The sequence below is a fragment of the Vigna umbellata genome, chromosome 1 (genome assembly GCF_029865625.1).
Source record: "Vigna umbellata cultivar VRB3 chromosome 1, Vumbellata_1.0, whole genome shotgun sequence".
NCBI classification, from domain to species: Eukaryota; Viridiplantae; Streptophyta; class Magnoliopsida; order Fabales; family Fabaceae; genus Vigna; species Vigna umbellata.
In genome coordinates, this window is record NC_142165.1 from 100,852,122 (window position 1) to 100,873,614 (window position 21,493).

The window sequence follows — 21,493 nt, forward strand, 5'->3', positions numbered from 1 at the left end:
AGGAGAAAATGATTATATCAATATATCCTCTACTTAATTATTATTTTTATTTGTACAATTATTTATAATACAATTATAATTATTTTAATAACTGTGTTATTAATATATTATTATATTACAATAAAATGAATAATTAAATAAAACTATTAAAATAATTAATAAAACAAAATAAATAAATTAATATTTTTGTTAATATATTTTATATTATACAAATAAATAATTAAAATAAAATCTTGAAGTAATAAATAAAGAATTTAAATTTTAATATTTCGTAAAGAAATATATTTTAAAATATAAATTTTAATTTATTACGATTTAGTATTAATTTAAAATTTATTTTAGCTCTACTTTATATTTTAAACCTATTTTTGTATCAGATTATTTTTTAAAAAATTATATTTTAAATACATACAGAATTTATTCTATTCAAACATTCCCATTTACTGCAACTTTTTACTTATTTATCATTATCTTTCACTTCTGCATCCTCTTCGCTTCCTTTCTTTTTGTGCTATGCTTTTATGCCCAGTACCCATCAAAGGGTTTTAATCTAAACACATAACTGAAAAAGAACATAAAATATCATATTCTTACCTCAGGAAGTCCATCATCCATTAGAGAGAACAATTATCGAAGTTAGGTCCTGGGAATAAGATAAAACAGACAGGTCTGTTTGAGTTTCAGAGAGCAAAAACATAATAAAACCACAATTCAGCACCTCCCACCAAACAGACAGTCAAATAAAAAAAATCACGGCGAAGAAACGTGTTTAGGTAGTGTGACATTGTCACACATTATATATGCTACGAGAATAAATTACACTTCATATTTGATACCAGAGCGTCAAAATCATCTTAGTGGCCATGTCAAAATTACATGGCAGGTAGAGAAGGAGTTATGGATTTAAATATTTGATTATACAACATATTTTTTATAACATGGCGAGCGAGTATGTAACTCTTCCAATAGTTTTTCAACATATATGTTATCCCAAACGCAAAGATAGAAAAATAGATTTCGATCGCACAAAACATCCCTCCCTCACTTGAATTCAATAAAAGGGTGCTTGGTAATAATAGCCTCCAGGTTGCCCAATCCCACCAAATTGTGGCATTCCATAAGGCATCACAGGTTGTGGTGCAGTGACATAGTAACCAGGAGGAGCACCACCAACTCTAGTCAAACCCACTTGCCCTTGCATCCCATCCATCCCATATTGCTTCCACACCTGTTGCTCCTGCACAAGCAACTGCTGCTTCCTCTCCATGTCTGCGATTTGCACGTATGAAGGTGGCGGCACCGACAACGATGCTGCAAACGGATCCTGCGCTCCCACAGCTTTAACTGTTCCATCCGGAGCAGGCAATGCCAGAATTGGAGTGCCCCTCTTCCCAAGTCCAGGCAGTGCCACACTACTAGCACTGCCGCCACTTAGCTCACTTGTGCTAAGGTGTTGCCTCACAGCCCCTTGATCATACATCCCGTTCAGTAACAACGGATCAAATCCCCCTGCCAGTTCAGCCTTCTGCTTTGACAACTTACTACTATTCTCCACCAATGCCACTTCCCAATCTGCTTTACCAACTTCACCAGCTGCTGTTTCCCATGCAGATTTCACTTCTGATTCCTCATTTGAAGGAAACGCCTCCCAGGAACCTTCCCCCCTCACTGTTCCAGGCCCAGAGAACAATGCCAAAGCCATCTTATTCCCTTGCTCGTCAGCTGAAACCCCATCATCCCTGAGATCCACCAGATCACTTGTCTCCTTTTCAGAACCAACCACCTTATTCGGCTGTGCAACTGAAGGTGCTTCTGGAGCTCTGAAACTCTCACTTTCCGGTGCTGGAAGAGCCTTCACCTCGTTCATATCTGCCTCGGGCTCTGACTCATATACAGTTATTACCTTCATCTCTAATTTCCTCTCCGGGCTCTTTGACCTGTTACTCATCTCCTTCAAGAAACCCTCCAGCGTCCCCAGAAGCTTGTCAGTGATCCTCTGCACTTCAGGGTACTCAGAAGACCTTGCGATCCCCATATCCTTACACCAACTATAGAACCCCACCAACTCATCCATCATCTTGGCAGCACCCACATAAGAATCAAACGCCTTCACACAATGCACGTACTCCATCTCCGTGAATCGATCCAACAACACCCCCAAAACATCACAAACCTCAATATACAACTTAAAACTATCCCTCACAACCTGGTAAAGCGCAACCAGCACCAACCTATTGTTCTTGGCAGCACCAATGGGCCTACAGCCCAAGACACGATCAAGCATCCTCAGCAAATGCTTCAACCTTTCCAAAACCCTCTCAGCTCTCATTTCCCTCACAGGAGTAACCTCACTCCTCTTATTACTCTCGTCCTCTCTTTCTTCCCTAAACTCCTCAGATTCAACACCGCCTCTGAGCTTCCTCCGATACGCCACAAACTCAACCTTCTCATCAAGATACAACGCGTAAAGCCTCACGAACCCCGCGTGATCCCAAGAACTAGAATGCGCCTCGTCTCTGAAATCAGACATGTTGAGAATCCTGGTCCCTCGGCCCGTGGCATGCACGATCTCCTCCTCAAACGCGGGATGGCCATCCACCAGGAGTCTATGAACAAGCATAAGAGCCTTAACAGCCACAATCCAATCACGAGTCTTTGTAAGCCTCTTGGAAATGGTGATCAGAGAAGCACTGATGTAGCCTCTGGAATGCGATGTCAAAGTGAGGATTTCTCTGATGTATTTGTCATCAGCAGGAACCTCTTCATGGCTTGTGGCTTTGACGATCAAGACTTCGAGGTCAGGGGCCAAATTACCTGCGACTTTGGCTATGCTGATGCTGGTTTGGTCCTTCACCACACCAATCGCCTTGCGGATTGTGCTCGATGCCATAATGGGTGCTTGATTCGCTTTGCGGAAGCGAAATTCAGATCAAATTTCAGATTTTTATTTTTGTGGGATTGGTCTAAAGGTTACCTGAGAGTGATGGAGACAGAGGGTGGAACAGTCTGCGAAGGGGACGGAGGATTTGTTGTCTTGTGTTAGTGGATGAAGTGGTGCGTTGTGTTTCTTTGTGTGCAGTGTGATCAAATCAATGCAGCGTGCGTATGTTTGTTTAACTTGTGACCTGTGAATTGTAACAGAAACAAAGTGAAAGAGAAAGAGAAGAGAAAGGGAAGAGAGAAGCCCAGGACAAAGCGGAGATTGCGAAACCGCGTAATAAATGGGGGAAAGGATTTTGATTGTCTACGTTTTTTTATTATTTTCACTTTATTTAAAATTAAAGTGACCAATTACTTTATCAACCACTTAAATGATCTGGTGTTATTCATATAATAAATAATTTAATTAAACCATTATTTAATATTGTGTGAGTCTCTATGTTTTGTATTAATAAATAATTAGGAGTAAATTTTTCATAACTAATGAAAATATGGTATATTGATAATATTTTATAAAAAATAGTGTTACGTGTTATTATTATAAAAGTAAGATAAAATACTAGTATTCTTGAATATTTACGGATAAAAATTAATACAGATAGTTGAGATGTATGGATATTTATTATTTGTGATAATAAATATTTTAAAATTTATTTATAAGCTGATATCATATTATTAGTAATTCGTAGTTATTTATTATTTGTAAAAAAATTAAAATAAAATTTAATGTGTATTTTATTATGTTAAATTTAATTTATATTTTATTAAATTTAATTTAATTAAAATTAATTTTTAATTTAAATTATATTATAATTTTATTTAGATTTTCTTTTAAAAATTTATAAAATATATATTTTTAATTAGTTTTCGATATTTACATACATTCACTAATTTTAAAATATTTTTAAATGAATATATAAAAGGTTTGCGTCATGAAATTTAAGTTTATTAAAGATTGTTTTTATTAATTTTCGTTATTATTATCTTAAAGTACTTGCTTATATATATAGTTACAACTTTATATATTCTAATTAAATTGTCTAATGATACGACTGTGTCGGCGAAACGGGTCGTGCTGACGTTGTTATCCACTTAACGGATGAAAAGTATAGTAAACACTTTTTTTTTAAATAGTAAAGACTTAAAATATCTTTTCCTTTACATGTATTTTTGCTGTGGGATCCTCCACTTTTTGCAAAATATCTGCATATAACTTATTTCATTAGTTTAATTCAACTTCCTAACTCTAAAACCTCAGTTATATATATAACATTGATTAATTTTTAACATACTGTACTGACGTTATGAAATGTTTGTTTAACATTTAAAATGATAGAATTATTATTTATAAAAAGATTATTTTAAAATTAAAAATTTGTGGAGAGTTTCATTTAGCATTTGTATAATGATTTTATTTGATCACATATCTTAGGCTATAAGAAACGTGGAACCATGACTCTCTTTCGTGTTATGATAGCATCTAATTGGGGGTGTTGCTCCCTCCACCACCACAGCCTTCTCCCTCCACCTCCTCTTTACTATTTTGCCCCTCAGTAAAATTTTATTTTTAGAATTATTGTTTTTTAATTTTACTCATTTATAACATATTTCACTGATAACCTACGTAGTTCCTTGTATGAGTAAAATATTTTTCTGCAAAGCTCAGTGATCGTGAAAAGAATTATCAAGCAATCTTCCTCTTGCTTTCGGTGCAGTACGTGGTGCAGTGCGTTTGTGGTGTAATGTGCTTGTCGTGGTTCCTCTCCAAGTACGTAGTCATAATCCTTCCAATAATCCTAAACCCTAAATCCTAAACCCTTCCAATAATCCTTCCAATAATCTTTCCAATAATCTTTTAACCCTAAAACGTAAAATGAAAACGAAGCCTAAACGGATGACATCCTTCAACGGATGTCAACATCCGTTTAAGGCGAAACGGAGCTTTGTTTTAATTTTATGTTTCTGTTATTATTTTATTAGATATTTTAATATTTTGATTTATTATTTTTGAATATCTTTTTAATGTATTTTAATAATGTATATTTATATTAGTTTATATTTAAATATTAAAATAATAAAATAATAAAAATAAAAAATTTTAACTTTAAGGATATAATTGGAATTAAAGATAATTGGAGAGGTGGAGGGAGAAGGCTGTGGAGGTGGAGGGAGCAACACCCTCTAATTGGGCATGGGAAAGCCTGTGGGACGTCCGATCAAAGTAAACGTCAATCGTCTTAAGATACTTTGAAAACAAATATTATAAATCTTTAAAAGAAAAAAAGACAAAAAATATAAATTTAAAGATAGAAATTAGTGAGAGTTCCTTTCAATTAATCTTCGTTTTTCAGAGAACCTATAAAAATGAAAATGATTGTAATCTGAAAAGCAATCTTCATCATCAGTGCACATTAACGGACCCGCCGTTGAAGTTTAGAATTCCGGCGAGCCATGTTTTTGCTCCGCGTCCACTCAGTGGACGCCGACCACCCTCTCGATCCCCAAACCATCTTCCGATCCCATTCCCAATCCAACAACCCTAAATTCAGCGAACGCAGAGGCGCACTCCACTTGTTCCGAACCTCTCCCCGCTCCTCCCTCCCAACCCAAACCTCCCCCTCCACTCTCCTTTTCATCCTCGCCGTCCCCAACTACCTCTCCTTCCACGACTTCATCCCCTTCTGCGGGCCCCACCTCGACAACTTTTACGACCTTCTCTTCATCAGGTTCCCTTCATTTCCACTCTCTCACCCCCTTTCGTGTAAACCCTAACTAACCATTCACTTTCTTGTTTCATGCAGGAACGACGGGACGGAAGATCGCTATAGCGTGTTGATAAAATTTGCCGATCAGTTCGCCGCCGATGAATTTTACAGCTATTTCAATAGCAGGAAATTTTCTCCCGCCGAGGTGAATTAATCTTGATAACCTTTTCTCATTTCAATTTTGCTTTCTGTTTCCGAACATTTCAAATGATAATCAAAGTTTAGGCAGAGGTGTGCCATATTTTGTTTTTGCAATCCGTGGAGTATTCGGAGTATGCAGAAGTTGCTGGGACACCTCCTCCTGGTTGTACGGAAATACCAACTTGCCCAGTTTGTCTTGGTGAGTTTAGAGACTTTTTTTTTCTCTCTCTCTCTCTCTCTGTTTTCTGTTTGTCCCTGGCAATGATGTGAGGAATTGGTTATGGGTTTATGTATTTTACTTCTATTTTAACGCTAGAGAGGTTGGACCCTGATACAAGTGGAATAATGACAACACTTTGTGATCACTCATTTCAATGCCCTTGTGTCTCCAAATGGACGTACTTGTCTTGCCAGGTATTTACGTTGTTCATACCTTTAAATCATTTTTCCACGTTTCTTTACACTTTTGGTTTTTCTTGGCGTAGGTGATTCTAAATTCTTAACGTGTTGGTTTAAAATCAATTCTAGACTTGATGAGAGGCTCCATCCATGTTGCTAAAGTTGTTTTTCGGTTGAATAGGCTAACTATGAAACATTCTGGAGGTTAATTACTAGTTGTGTTTTGGTAGAGCGGGATGAAATAGATGAAGTGAAAACAAGTAGGTAAGAAGAGAAAGAAAGAGAAGTAAATAAGAGATAGAGTAAAAAATACAGTTTGGTTTGAGAGAAATAGAGTAAAATAGGAAAAGGAGAAAAAAATTGCTTATTTTATGTTGTTTTACACAGCATAATTGATATGGCTTTGTGAGGACGATTACCACGCATTTTTTGGCTTCCAAGCGAGGAAGTTTTTAACCATGAATCCCACATGTTTTTTTAAAGAATGCTTCCGCTTTTTAACTAGGGAAAGACATACAGACCCTCTCACTTATCTTCTCTTATTCTCATATCTGTGCAGAGTGCACAGATAACATGTTGTCATAAGCTCCTTATTGTGCAACATAATATGCTTGATGGACTGTCTTTGGAGTTAAAAGTATCTTGTAAATTTGGTTAGATATCTCATCAGTTATCATCATAATATATCTGGATTTCACACTAAGTCCCAAACGAATGGTGTGAGGTGGGTGGAAACTCATAGCAAAAATGTTTTAATCTCGTCTTCTCAAATTCATGCATCAAGATGGACTGTTGACTCTTATTGATACACATTCGGGATATTAAGAATCCGGAGTTTATTGTTCGTTTTGATTTCTTAAAAATGAGGAAGTAGATGGTCGAAGAGTTATGCCTATGGGAAACTAAAATATTAGATTTTTAACTCTATAATTAAGTATACATATGCATGTATTTTTATATCAACAATCATAACTTCTCAGTCTTTTGTCTGAAGTGCACTTCACTATCTCAGATTAGTGAAGACAAATCCTTATGACCTTTTTTACTTTGAGAAAATAATTTCTGTTTTTATTTCTTGTTTTTGCTTTTAATTTTAAGTACCACCCTGCTTTTGAATTGTATTCTATTGTTTTATGTCATGTTCGTTATGCTGTAATTTCCTGCACCAAAAGTCATATGAAAGCTGTGCTTTTATTTGAGGTGCAGTTGGAAGGATTGCCTTATTGATGAAGAATTCTATTGTAAGGAGCCTTTGCTGTTTATATTGTAGGTTTGTCAATTCTGTCAGCAACAGGATGAGAAACCAAATTGTTTCATTTGTGGAACTATAGATGATCTTTGGGTTTGTATGATTTGTGGGTTTGTTGGATGTGGAAGGTAAACATTAGATTTCTTGTATTTTCACTGATAACTTGTGTATGAAAGCCCGTAATTAATATAATAAGCAATTCAAAATTCATTGAACCTGATATGTCATACTTTTGTTTTGTCGGGGAAGACTTCAACACTGAATTTTCTCTTTTATCTAGATATAAAGAAGGGCATGCTATTCAGCATTGGAAAGATACTCAGCATTGCTATTCTCTTGATTTTAAAACACAACAAATTTGGGATTATGTGGGTGACAGTTATGTACACCGATTGAACCAGAATCAATCTAAAATTGATGGCAAGTTGGAGGAGATAAATTTTCGCTGTACGTCACTGGAAGGAGATTGTGATACGTGTGAATGTCCTGAAGATTCAGGAATTAACGGGGCCCTTTTCAAAAGCAAAGTTGAAACAGTATGTTTCTCATAAGTCATACATGGAACTCTTGTATTTCGTTTTTGTCTTCTATTCATGACTATTATATCCTCCTACATTTTCTCTCAACTAATGCTCCTACATTCTAAAAGGAAAAAAGTATCCAATAATTTTTATTTTTCTGAAGCATCAAGTGTGTTCTTTTCTGCATTCAACACTTCATAAAAGTATATCGAGAGAATTGGCAGGTGGATATACCATCATCTTTATTTATGCTAAAACCTGCTTCGACAAATTAACCTGAAACGGCAAACTTTGACATCTCTGGTATGCTTTCATATGATTACCACTAGACACCCATTGCACATAGCCCTTGGTGCAAATACTATCTTATAGACATAGGCTCAAATAGTTAATTCGAATAGATTATGAGGAAGAAATTTTAAAAGGCAAATTGTATGAAAGTTATAAAATCATTTGATGATCCCACATCTCAACAGCTTGTTGTTTATATGTGGTACTTGATGTATCTTGTCTTCTTGCTGTTAGCATCTTACTCTTAATTTTTCACTTTTCACTGTCCTGCATGTCACTAATTGATTTTTAAATATAAGAACAGATTGTGGATGAATACAACCGTCTTCTTACGTCTCAGTTGGAGACACAAAGACAAGTGAGTTAACATTTTGTCCTTAAATTTCTTTCTTTGAGAAATATGAATAAAAAGGAGTCTTTGAATTGGATGTACAGAACTGTATATTATTTATGACTTCTACTTTGTCTGAAATTACATGTTCTTGGAGTGTCATTGGAGGGTGATGGACTTACTATTCGTGTGGGTTGGGATTAGGAACATTGAGGCCGGTTGCTTTGTCTTATGATGAATGGCTTTGGCACAATTGCTATTGATACTCTCCATATGTTGTTGGTCTTTGATGAAATAGTACTGGTGGTGGTGTTTGTGAGATCTAGTAATGTTAATACTTTTTTCGTTTCAGTATTATGAATCTTTACTAGTAGAGGCAAGAAGTAAAATGGAAAGTTCCATGACTGAAGCAGTGGAGAAAGCTGCAGCTTCTGAAATGCAGGATATCCAAAATGAACTGGAAAAGTGGACAGAAGAAAGAAATGTCATTGCTGAGGTAAGTTCTCTGTTTTCTATTGCATTTGGTATGTTATTTTACTTGAATTCAAGCTATTTAGCTATTCTTTCTGACCTTAGGTCAATCAGAAACTCATAAAAAATCAAGAGATTTGGCGAAAGAAAGTTAAAGAGGCTGAAGAGAGGTATATCTGCATTTATATTTTTCATATAGTTTAAATTTGTACTCTAGCAGTAAACAATAGATTTTAACTTCACCAACACTTCATTCTGATACCTGTCTAAATATATGATCTTGTAGGGAAGCTACATCAACTAAAGCGATGAATGAGAGGATAATTGATTTGGAGGAACAGGTATTGCAATTAGCTATAATGATTCTTCGTACGGAAGTTCTCCAAAGATATTGTTCTTTGACGCGTTAAATTAAATATGATATACAGATTAGAGATATCAAGATCTTTCTGGAAGCGCAAAAAACAATTGATAAAATGTCAGATTCAAATGGAATCAAGGATGGAACAGTCCTACCTGTGGCTTATGAGTCTTCTCCAGGTCACAAAAAGAGAAATAAAAAGTCTGGTCGAAGGCGGAATTAGTTGCAACCTAAACCAGAAGACTTGTTCGTTCGAACTTATGGATCTTGGTTTTAGGAATAGAAAGACGGTAGTACTTGTTGAGGCCGCAAAATCTTGATGGTATATAGAAGTAGAACCAATTCATGGCCTTGGGTGGTTGTTTGCATGTTTTAGATGTTGTACAGTTGATGCTTGTAGACAGTTAATTCAACGATTTTCGTAGTTCTAAGTCATACCAGCGATGCCCTTCGTGGTTATTATGGTAACTGACCTGCCTGAATATTTTTTTTGACCGTTTTAAATTCATAAAGATTCACGAATGGTATGAACCTTTACTCCATATTTAACGAATAAAAAATTATTTGTAAGTCTTCATAATTTTAACCCGCAATATAATGTATACTTTCCGTTAGATAGAGTGGCAGGTGATAGCTCTGCTCTTGACAATGATTGTATTCCCTCCATTTCCATCTCCATTGTTCTTTAGTCTCTACACTGCTCAACGAGAACAATGTTCGTTTTATGCTAGATACTAAATTTATGATATCCATTTAGAGCATAAATGGAAAGGTTAGTTGTTCAACATTTTTGCAAATGATTTTTATCGAATTTGATATTGTTGTGTAAAATTATTATAAATACCTCATGGAATGTAGAAAGATAAACAAACAAAAGGGATCAAAGAAAATAGAAGAAAACATGAAAATAGAAGAAAAAAAAATGTACGAACAGAGGAGCTCAACGTGAATTTCTTCCTTTAATTTTCTTTTTCAATGTAATTTAATCCATATTTGATTAAAGAGGGGGCCCTTCGTTACCGTAGTAGTCATCTGAATTCTGATAATTGTTATTGCTAAATCTGAATGAACCATAAACGAAAATCCATTAAGGAAGCCATGGTTGCCTGAAACATTCAACCAACTCATAAGGATGGTTCTAAAAGAATCTTTGCATAGAAGGCAAAAGTAAAACTGAATATAACAATAGGTTACTTTAGCTGGAAAAAAAAAAACTATAACTAGTTCACTATATATTATATATATATATATATATATATATTAAAAAAAATACTACACAAAGAAAGGTAGGACCAAAGGAAAAAAAATAATAAGAATGACCCTCCACTCTGCAACACCCCAGCCGAATTTACGCCAGTAATCCTATGTGTCTGTCAGTGCGAATGCCAATGCCTATCCCAGGAGCATAAATTGGTCAGGAAAGGTGATTGGTTCAATTGATTTGTCCTAACCTACAAACAAACACCTAGGTTCCGCAGCTTCCCTTTGCAAACCCGAATAGAGGCACCAGGGAGCGGGATCATATGCAACCAAACACACACTCAAAGGTCCTTTTAGAGAAGAAAGTACTACATCATCTTTAATGTGCCATCCATCATCTTTGGGGTTGCTCTGAAGCAGCGGCACCTGAAGTAGTGCTAGGACCAGCACCGTTCTCGTTTGGAGGTGGAGTACCCCATTTTCCTTCTGTCTCTAGGGGTTCAAGTACATGTACTCCCCCATCTGTAAGTCCTAAAGCAAATTGATTTGGTTCAGAGGGATGTGCAGCAATCACAACTGGATACACTCTCAAGCTGTCAAAAAGAATTTTATCAGCTATCAGAAAATCAAATATCAATAACAGATCTTTCATTGCAATTCATAATAAAACGCACCTTGGGTTGGGATGGAGATAAGCAGTTTGACTAATTCTACATCTTAATCTGAGCGCCGGGACAGTAAGAATGCCAACACTTCCATCCTCAAAGCTTACATATATTGACTGACTATCGCACGAGTATGTAGCATGTGTGATTGGATTATTTTCCCGCGACGAAAACTAAAAAAATAAAAAATGAAGCACAATGTTAAACTAACAGAGATCACGTTGAAATGAAGAAAGCCAAACAGAGCTAATAATTAAATAAGCATACAACATATATTATATATAAGTAGTCCACACCTGCTTTATACATTCCAACTTTGGTGCCTCGTATAAGGCTATCTGAGTTTCATGAACAGCCAGTAAATGTGTCTGGTCTTGATGAAATTGGACCCGAGTATCTGCAAGAGGTGCTGGAGGTCGCCCACTGGGCATCTGTAGGAACTTACTTGCTTGTTTTTCCCATCCATCTGTGCTCCAAACACACAACTGTTGACATAAAGAAAATAAGTGAATGCCTTAATGATTTCTATTCAATATAACTTAATGATTTTCAACATTTTTCCAAAAGCAGTCACTATAAGAAGTCTTTTTCACCCAGTCATATACCTTTACAATTCCTATTAATAAAAAAGAAAAAAAAAATAGCAAATGACTGCAGTGGAATAGAGAAGACACATAGCAAACATTTCTGACAGCCACGGAAAACAAAAAGCCCTTTCTTCCATGAAGGCCGCTTCAGCTATTAGTAACTACTGACAAAACAGCTAAAACTTAAATTCCTTACCTGAGAATCAGCTCCGGATGATACAAGCACATTGAGAACGTGAGAAAAGGCAAGACCAGTGATTCTCTTCTGATGACCTTTTAGCTTGGTTTTGACCTACATGGAAACAAAATTAAACAAGAAAAAAGGTAAATGCCAATTTTTTTATAATACCCACAGTGAATGAAACTAAAGCTGATATCTTTAGGCAGAGTTTAGGAGGGTGGGGGGGAAGAAGAGGCTAATATCGAATTTTAAAAATCACTAAATTATGAAACTTAACCAACAGCTCTAATCTCGATCATGAACAGAATAATACCTCATCCACTCGAACATTATATATTTGTATGGAAGAGTCATCCATGCCAATGGCAATAATATTGTTGTCTTGAGGATGAAATGCAAGAAATGTAGCAGCTGGTGGAGGCGGCATGAAAGTTGTCATTGTCTGTAGTTGATATTCACAGAAATTAATGTGACCGCAATATACAATTGCAACAAAAAATTAAAGAAAGAAGCAACGGTCAGGGAATGCTAAAATAAACCATCAAAAGGATGCTTGCCGAAATACTGGTATAGATTATAGTCTGTCCATTTTGGCAATATTGCTAAAAGGTCAAAGGATAGGGACTACTAAAAACATAAGCACCATTATGCCGTCTCAGGAACACAGCGATACAAAAGTAGAAGCAAGGAGTAAGAAGACATATTAGGCTCCAAACTACTTTATAACCCACTGAAGTAGTCAAGTGGTTGGCAGACAGTTAGTTAAGAGTGGACTATTGTTGAAAAAAATTTATATATATATATATATATATATATAGGACAGAATTATTGATATCAACTAAATTAACCACTTTCCTTGATTATGATGAATTAGGTAATTGAATCTTATAAATAAGAATGGAGGAAGTATAATATAAGAACATGCAAAATGAAAGCTACATACCTTAAAGGTCATCATATTAAACAGGGAAATTTTCCCCCCTGAAGCAGACAGAACATATGAGTCATTCTTTGACAGCGCAAAGCATGACACAGCATCCTCTGGGTTAGTATCACTTATATCATTAGTCATCAACATTCCACTAGATGGTTGCCATAGTTGTGGTAGAATGTTTGCAGAGGCCTAAATAAGAAATACATGTTTTAACAATCTTATGGACATTAACACTTTGAAATGTAATCACAAACAAGTATAATAGATGCTCATTACCTTCCCGGAAGGATTCCGCTCATTTCTCTGCCATTTCCAAAGCTTGTGAACAGCATTTGTTGCCAAAGCCAAAATTGCAACCCCCTGATTTGTATAAATTAACCTAGAAACCTGAAACAATATTAAAAAATATTAAATGTATAACCAGTTGAACAACTATTTAAACTTGTAATTAGAAGTATGCAACCTAAAAGAAAAAAAAAAGGAAGAGGACAATATCCCACTAAAACTTTGAACACATCATGCAAACAGAAAAGCTATATAGGCAAGATATCGAATAATATATTTATTTTGCTGATATGTTTGTGATTCAATAGGGAAGTGGAGGATGAAGTCATCGGTGATAATACAATACAAGTTTATGCATTGCCTTCACATGCCCCAAAAAAGATAATATATATGATTCTAGTATGTCTAACAATACCCTCATTGATGACAAACTATCAGGAAGTTTCAGGGAGCGGCACTGTGACGGTTCATTAATTTCTGTCAGCTTCCATATCCTAGATTTATCCACAGCTTCATCAACAATTCTTGGTTTCACATCAGCTAAACTTCGTGTATCATTATTCTACAAAGAAAAATAGAATAATATTAAACAACAAGAGAAACAGAATCCTCTTTCATTAACTGAGTTATGTGTGAAAAAACTCACAATCCCAACCATTGCTGCTACTGGAGGAGCTCTCTCGGCAAGGCTTGTTCCAACAGTTACATTGGTAGAAGGAAAAGCTCCAATAGTAGGTGCCTGAATTAACATGAAGGATTCAGAAGGATATGCTTGCAGAAGATTGACTAAATATTAATAGCTTTACCTTCACAACAGCCGCAGAAGCAACTCTAGAAGCATCAAATGTACGATTCTCCACTGTCCGAAGCAGCCTAATTCCTTCCGCATTGGCAAGAATTTTAACTCCATTGTCGTTTGTGGAGACAGCCAACAATATCCCATCTTTGTTAAATCTAATACAGGGAGATGCCTGCAGATTTCAAAGGCATGTATTATTAAATAATGAATTTACCACTAAATGAATACAACACAATGTTAGTCCTGTAATTACCTGTAATCCCCCATCCGCATCAACACTTGTCAACAAGTTTGTATTATCCATGTCCCAGAATTTGATCATAAACTCATCACCAGCAACCAAGAACCGATTCTTAGTAGTATCAAATTGAACAACACCTGCAGATCTCTTCCCAAGACCATGATATGTACGCTTCACAGCTCCTTCACTTTCATTCCATTCCACTAGATATGATTCTCCTTCTTTATTCGTGCCACATGAGAACAGTCTACAAACAGACATAAAATAATTAAACTAGTTCATGCATCAAACAGTGCAACTGAAAATATAAGAGGTAAACAATTATCTCCGAACCTTGTTCCATCAGCACTATATGCCATTGTAGTAGATGAATGACCAGGTGCATCATAGTCAACCCTAGAACCCATGTTATCATACAACCATGCCTTTATTTTTCCATCAGTTGCAGTTGAGAAGATGAACTACAGAGCCATATCAGAGTACAGATGAAATTTTTATAACAATCAAAAATATAAATATAAATAAAAACAAATTAAAATAAGTATTTTGTTATCAAGGCCACAACAATTTGAAAAAACAAGCACAAGTAGTCTTCCAGATAGAAAAAATATTTGTCCATGTTGTAATGCTATTATTGATCAAGCATAAACCAGTTGACCACTATATGGCTCACAGAGAACTAACATATACTATGAATTATATAACCTGAATAGAACATGAAATCATATTTTTGTTTTGGTTGTGGCAAAGAACTCTGTCAGCTAGAGAAACATTGATTTGGAGAGGAAATTCGTTAAATTGAATTATAAGCATTTTATTTGAAAAGGGAATTCCATTTCTAAATGCATCCCCACTCCCCCAAATTCTGATTTTAGAGATGCAAATGTTCAAGACACATCCAAAAAATTAAAACATTCACTATTCCGCATTTCAGGAAAAACCTACTGGAGCTAGAGTTGTGCCTGCACAAACATCATCCTCAATAAATTGAAAAGACATAACTTTGGATAAGAAATATTCCACATGTAAGCTCTCTGAAAACTAGAATATTAATAGACAAACATGTGAATATACAGAGGTTGACTAATTATAGGCGACAAGACTATGTTTGTCCTTTGCAGTGAAGACATTTGAGCAAGATTACAACTTCAAAAGTATCTACAAAATTTCTCTTTTGTTTTAGTGTGTTTGTCTGACTGCTCCCTGCACATTTTTTTTTCTTTTTCAATTTTTCATTTGACTAAGTTCTCAATTTAGAAAAATGGACATGTGCACACACAAACATACATACACACTTGTATAAGTTATTACCTGAATACTTTCTTTGTGATGAGGGCATACAGAGTATACAGGAGCTTCATGACCCTCAAAAGTGTACTGTTTTGCACCAGTAACAGCATCCCATACCTGCAAAATCCTTGAATAGTTAAAACCGATTTCTACTGATATTGATTGCTATTACAAAATGCACCAACTAACTAACCTTAATGATCCTATCCTCTCCACAGGTCACAACACAGAGCTGTTTGTTTGGATAAGAAAAAGCAAGATCATTGACACTCCCAGTATGAGCTTCAATCTGAACCACAGAAACTTATCAAGCAGATTAGTGGCAGGTCCTTTGCTTTCAATGTATAGAATGGACAAAAACAGGAATAGAAAGAAATTTAATAGAAAAATAATGAGCTTATAAAGATTTTAATGGGAGTCAAAGGGACAAAACAAACCTCCAGGTGGTTTCTAAGATCATCCCCACCATGATATGAATATATGTGAACAATATGTTTAGAATAAGCAACACCTGAAATATCAGTGACGATAAATCAGACTTTAAGTCCTAGCAAATGTGTGCTCAAGAAAAAAAACAAAAACATCACAACACATTCATTAGAACATACTGCAAAGTGTTCCATCAGGACTCCACACCACCCGGTTGACTGATGCCGAGTAATCATTAGAAAGAGATGCCTATAAAAAAAATCAGAGAATTAGCCATCACCACACGACAAGCAATCTTCAAAAACAATTAAAAACTAAGCAGACTTGACAAATTTCATTTCGAGTCATACTTGTAAAGCTACAGAGCATGCTCCAAGTTCCCAGACTTTAAAATTTTTATGTGCAATCCTTTCACGGCTGCCTATATCCCACACCATGACATCACCCATGCTTGTTCCAACTAACAATCAACAGAAATTAATAAGCAAATATACACAAAATAAAATCAAGGGATATTATAACATACAACAAACAGAAACAGAAGAAATTATCAGGACAAAACTGACACACCAAAAAGGGGCTTACCAAGAAGTAGAATTTGCTGAAGTGGGTGGAAATCCATACTTTTGACAATTGAACCTTGGCTGAGAGTCATCACAACAGTCTTGGGCAAGTCGTCAGAGGAATAAGAGCTCTGACCATGGCTCTGGCTCGAGTATGCAACAGGAAGCAAATTTACTGGTAGATTACTGACCTGGGAAAACATTGACCAGAGATTGATCATATACAATGAGCTATAACTCTAATAAGCTGGTAGACTTTTCATTGCAAAGAGTAAGGAGGATAAAACTCAGAACTCAGAATAGAAAAACAAGTTGCTGCATTAGATAACACAGCAACATAAATTACATGAATCACCTAAGCTGTACAGGAAAACTCTGTTCTCTACTTAATTATTTGTGGAATGAAAATATTGACAAAAAGATGAAAACCACTTGTTATTCAGTTGTGCTCTCGATCTGCTAACAAACATGACAAATGGTTCTCCAAAAAGCATTTTCGAACACATTTTGGATTTTGAAAACTAGAAGAAAAAAAGTCAATAGAACTCTGTTGTAAAAGTGGACCATATGAAAACACAAAACAAAGGACATTTCCAGACAAACGCTGATTAAATATTCCCTTCCCAATTCCGTAATTGAAGAATCAATATCTAACCAGTCCGCAAATAGGCTGCAATTAATCCTGGTTAGAAATGACAACAATTAAAACGATTTTTCAGTAACACCACATTCCAGGTCTATGGACGTGGTGTGTGGTGATGCAAGTTGCCCAACAATGAATCTAGCAAATACTCTTGTACAATCTTAGAATTTAAACTTAGCAATTAACTTAATGCTATAAAACCTACTTATAAGGTGTGGTGGACAGCCTAAATATTATATGGACTACATTGGCCATATCTCTGTTGGCCTAACGATTATACACATAGGACAGCCTAAATACGTCTCCTCAAAGCTTCACTTAAGGCAGAAAACCCAGAGAGAATGCAATTAAACCGAGTTAGGGGCAAGCACATTTCAGGCAGCTTTGCAATAATTAGGACATGCAATGATGATAGTATATTAAGGTCAGGGTGCCAAATTTAGACACTACCACAAGGTAATTTGTAATGCCAAGTCTTCCTGTTACACAAACTTATAAAGTGTCAACCACCAAAACAGACACAAACAAGTGCCCAAGCACACAAACAACAATGAAACAAATGAATACTCGAGTATAAATTAGAACCAAACATTCATTTTTAAATTAAACATATAAAACAGAGAAAATAGAAAACAGCTACTGTACTTCATCTGATATTCCAAAAGGTCTCGTTCTCTTCAATACATGATCTGAATCTGCAGTTTGATAGTCCATAGCTGGGTTATTGGTAGGAGGGGTTCTGGGGCGCTTTAAAATAGCCGCTAGCATTATCACAAGTAGAAATCCAAAAAGAACAAAAAAAAAATCAGTCTGGTTATCTATGAAGTTTGCAATCCAGTAACTTATGGACTTACCTGCAGTATTAGCTGCGGCCAAACCTATGGGTCCGGCAGAAGCTGAAGGGTGTGGAACAGGAGAAGGGTTTGCCATCCAGCCAGCAAGGGATGTCGGAAGAGCAGCTGGCGTGGGCTGAAATGGCTGAAGATGTATACCGAGTCAGAAATAGAAAAAAGACTTTACTAGTAACACAAAAATGAATCATGTCTTGTTGTTTTACTTACACCATGAGCACCAAGTGGTGGGAAACCTCCAGCCTTTGGGACAGCGCCCATTAATGGATTGGTAACAGGGGATGGGGCTCGCGCACCATTTGGTTGGCCACAACTATGGTCCACAAAAAGGGTCTTTATGTCAGGGTTAGGCCTTGGGTTCTTACAAAGTTGATGCTGCCAATTTAAACTGCAACTCAATACAAATAAAAAAAATTAGTATCACCAGAGTTATCACCGAAAGGATTGATTAAATTGACACACACAAAATGAGTTCTTTAAGAACCTCTGATTAATTAGTGTCCGTAATCTGGAGTTCTTTAAGGTTGGAAATTGAAGTTTGTCACGAAACAGGGGGTTAGCTTCTATTAATTTCTTCAGTTCAGCCAGCATTATGCCTCTGGCAGATTTTGTATCTCCATACTTTGATAGTTGTTCATTATGTCTGCAAAATTATAATACCCACATTATAAACCAGGAAAAAAAACATTTATAAACCAGGTAAAAATGCAAGAAATCCAAGGTTAACCATCTTCATACCTAAAATTATCCAAAGTCAACAACTGTGTGATTTCCTTAAAAAGCTCTTCATTAAATGCAGCAAATACTTTCAAGTCCTTCACTAAAATCTCAACAGCTTTTGCTCGATCTTGTCTGCGATAATATTGTTCCCATTCAATTTGTAAGTAAAAAACTGACTAAGCAGTAAGCAGATTGGAAGAGAATAACACAGCTAAACGCGGCAGACAACATACTTGTCCAATGCTTCTAAGTACTTCTGCTTCCGTATCTCAAAGAAAATCTTCATGGAGTATCTGTTGTCATCCACCTTGGTAAAACCAGACAAGTACTTCTCCACCTCATCCCACTCTCCATTCGTCACCATATCCTCAAAATACCTCATGTTGAAGAAAAATCCTGATTCTTGCTCCAATCTTCACGTTCACAAATTCACATATATATAAAATATAAATTGACAATTTAAATTAAAAAACTAAAACATGTAAATGTTCGTAAACTAGCGTACTTGTGAACAGTCTCCTTAAATTTCTCTTCATCCAGAAACTGAAGTATGAGAAAAACAAGTTCTCTGCTGAGGGAAGACATGACGGTGCCTTCAACAAAAAACCGCACGAAAGATCTAGAACAGAACAGATCAACAATACCTGAACATCGAAAAACATAATTAAACCGACGATACATCAAAACCCACAAATTCATCAAAATACGTATATACAAGCACATCACAATCACAAGGAACTCTAAATTGGAGAGAAAAAAATCGTGCTAGAAGAGACAAAATGAGAGGGCGAAGGAGCTCTCACCTGCCAGAGAATCCCTGGCGCAGATCGAGAGGGTCGGAGCAGAACGAGAATGGCGAGGGAGGGTTTCAGTATTTTTCTCGCTCTACTTTCTCTCTCTAACTTTTCTTGTGTTGGAGCTCTTCTGGTTGAGTATTTATACAGGAACAAGAAAAGGGGGCTAGGGATTTGAAGAAGAAGGAAGAGAACACGGAGATAGACAAAGAGAGAAGAGAAGAATTGTTGTGAGCAACGAAATTATGGTATCAGACAGTTTAAATAGCGTGTGCGCGAGAACGAGATGAGATGGAATCATGACTTTATTATATCATAACTATAAGTAGTTAGATAAGTCAAAGTACTTATACGTGTCTTTGATAAGTAGAATGGCTTATACAGCTCTTATATCGTATGTGCTTATCAAGAGTCCTAGATTTGGATTTATTTCCGGGTGGACTCGCCGTGTTTTCAACCTCGGTAACATTCATTACTATTTTCTAATTTTTGCTATGAGCCATAATGGTCATTTATTAAACATTAATTTAATAATTGAAATTTCGAAAATAAAAATAAATAAAGAAATTTATTATGTTGGGGGCATATTTGTGTGGGTGAGAGTTTGCTCTATTTGGATGTTTTTGTGTGTAGGTAGGTGGTGTGTGTGGTCTGATCTGGGAGAGATTTTGAAGGTGTTTGTTATTAAAAGAAAGAAATGGAATTTGTTTTTGTTTGTTTTTTATTAATTGAAAAGGCAAGATATTGGTTATATTAATAGAGGAAAAATATTTGACCTTTTTTTGCCCTGTTGAGGAAGATTAGGACGTTATGGCAGAAGTAAAGTTAGTATTATTTGATGTATGGTGGGTCCCGTGTTATCATCTACTGGTTTAATTTGAAAAGGTCACCTCCAGTCACACCCACTTGCAAGCCACTAACAAGCAGTTATAACTGTTCAGGTAAAACTATTATAATAATAATAATAATAATAATAATAATAAATAGATGATAATGTTTAAAAGAAATCAATAAATTTATCATCTTTGTAATTAAGAATAACGTAAAATTATTTTGTACTTTCCACGCATTCTACCCTAAAATAAATTAATGAATACATGAATGTTTATGACATAATCAACCCATAAAATTCTTTAATTAAAATATTTTATTGTCTTAATTAGCTCTAATTGAACAGTAAATATTTATATCTCTTTATCATATTTATTTTTTGACTTTGAATCGGTGTGATACTTTTATTTAGTAAATTAACTGCATGTCTGTGCAAAACTGTTCTTATTTCTAAACGATTTTAGTAATTAATTTAAAATAAGAATAAAAACTAATGTATTTTACAATGTATTTATCCTACATTTATATTAATGAGTGTAATAATAGTTTTCTTTTTTATCATTAAATATTTATTATTTTCTTTCTTAGGTCATATAACTATATATAACAAGCAATCCGCCTTGTCTTTATACTTTTTCTTTGTTTTTTATTTTATTATTTTGTTGACCCTTAAAGTCGATTTTAATCATAAAAAATAATAAGAATTCACTAAAAAGGCACACATTAATTATGCCTGTATATTAATTAATATATAATACTTTTATTTTCCAACAATATCTTAAGATTTTAAAATATTTTCTTAAAATATTTTAAATTAATACATATTCAATTACTTTATTAAGTCATGTAACCTAATCTATTTCAATATAGTAAAAATTATATATAAAACTAATTATTTGTATTGAATATCCATATAATACTGTATGCATAATGAAAAAAATATTCATTAAATTCAAGATTAATAATAAATTAATTAAAAATAAAATATATTACAATCTAATATAAACATTC

At 35.1% G+C, this 21,493-nt stretch overlaps 2 protein-coding genes and 1 pseudogene across 3 annotated transcripts; 1 reads left to right on the top strand and 2 right to left on the bottom strand.

The window, feature by feature from the left end:
- Nucleotides 1-859: 859 nt before the first annotated feature.
- LOC124827204 (putative clathrin assembly protein At4g32285 pseudogene) lies at nt 860-3,205 on the bottom strand (annotated as a pseudogene).
- Nucleotides 3,206-5,264: 2,059 nt separating this feature from the next.
- BRIZ1 (zinc finger (ubiquitin-hydrolase) domain-containing protein) lies at nt 5,265-10,011 on the top strand. Of its 2 annotated transcripts, XM_047300209.2 has the most exons (11): nt 5,266-5,666; nt 5,742-5,850; nt 5,931-6,045; nt 6,163-6,260; nt 7,516-7,622; nt 7,775-8,030; nt 8,611-8,664; nt 8,990-9,133; nt 9,214-9,278; nt 9,395-9,449; nt 9,537-10,011. In XM_047300209.2, the coding sequence occupies exons 1-11, from the start codon at nt 5,392-5,394 to the stop codon at nt 9,690-9,692; spliced, it is 1,434 nt and encodes a 477-aa protein (XP_047156165.1). In that variant the 5' UTR covers nt 5,266-5,391; the 3' UTR covers nt 9,693-10,011. The 2 variants fall into 2 exon arrangements, with proteins under 2 accessions (XP_087961297.1, XP_047156165.1); XM_088105171.1 differs by lacking the exon at nt 8,611-8,664 and having other exon boundaries at nt 5,265-5,666.
- A 591-nt stretch (nt 10,012-10,602) lies between these two features.
- Nucleotides 10,603-19,882, bottom strand: WSIP2 (WUS-interacting protein 2). The gene is made up of 26 exons (XM_047300207.2): nt 19,661-19,882; nt 19,363-19,501; nt 19,091-19,270; nt 18,876-18,989; nt 18,622-18,780; nt 18,348-18,525; nt 18,141-18,264; nt 17,932-18,047; nt 16,666-16,834; nt 16,431-16,540; nt 16,260-16,329; nt 16,089-16,162; nt 15,845-15,940; nt 15,673-15,768; nt 14,695-14,822; nt 14,374-14,608; nt 14,128-14,292; nt 13,968-14,060; nt 13,737-13,883; nt 13,313-13,423; nt 13,046-13,225; nt 12,416-12,544; nt 12,118-12,213; nt 11,631-11,819; nt 11,344-11,507; nt 10,603-11,262 (listed from the first exon to the last, which is right to left on the bottom strand). Exons 2-26 carry the CDS (start codon nt 19,440-19,442, stop codon nt 11,064-11,066), a joined length of 3,402 nt encoding a protein of 1,133 aa, XP_047156163.2. The 5' UTR covers nt 19,443-19,501; nt 19,661-19,882; the 3' UTR covers nt 10,603-11,063.
- Between the last annotated feature and the right edge of the window lie 1,611 nt (nt 19,883-21,493).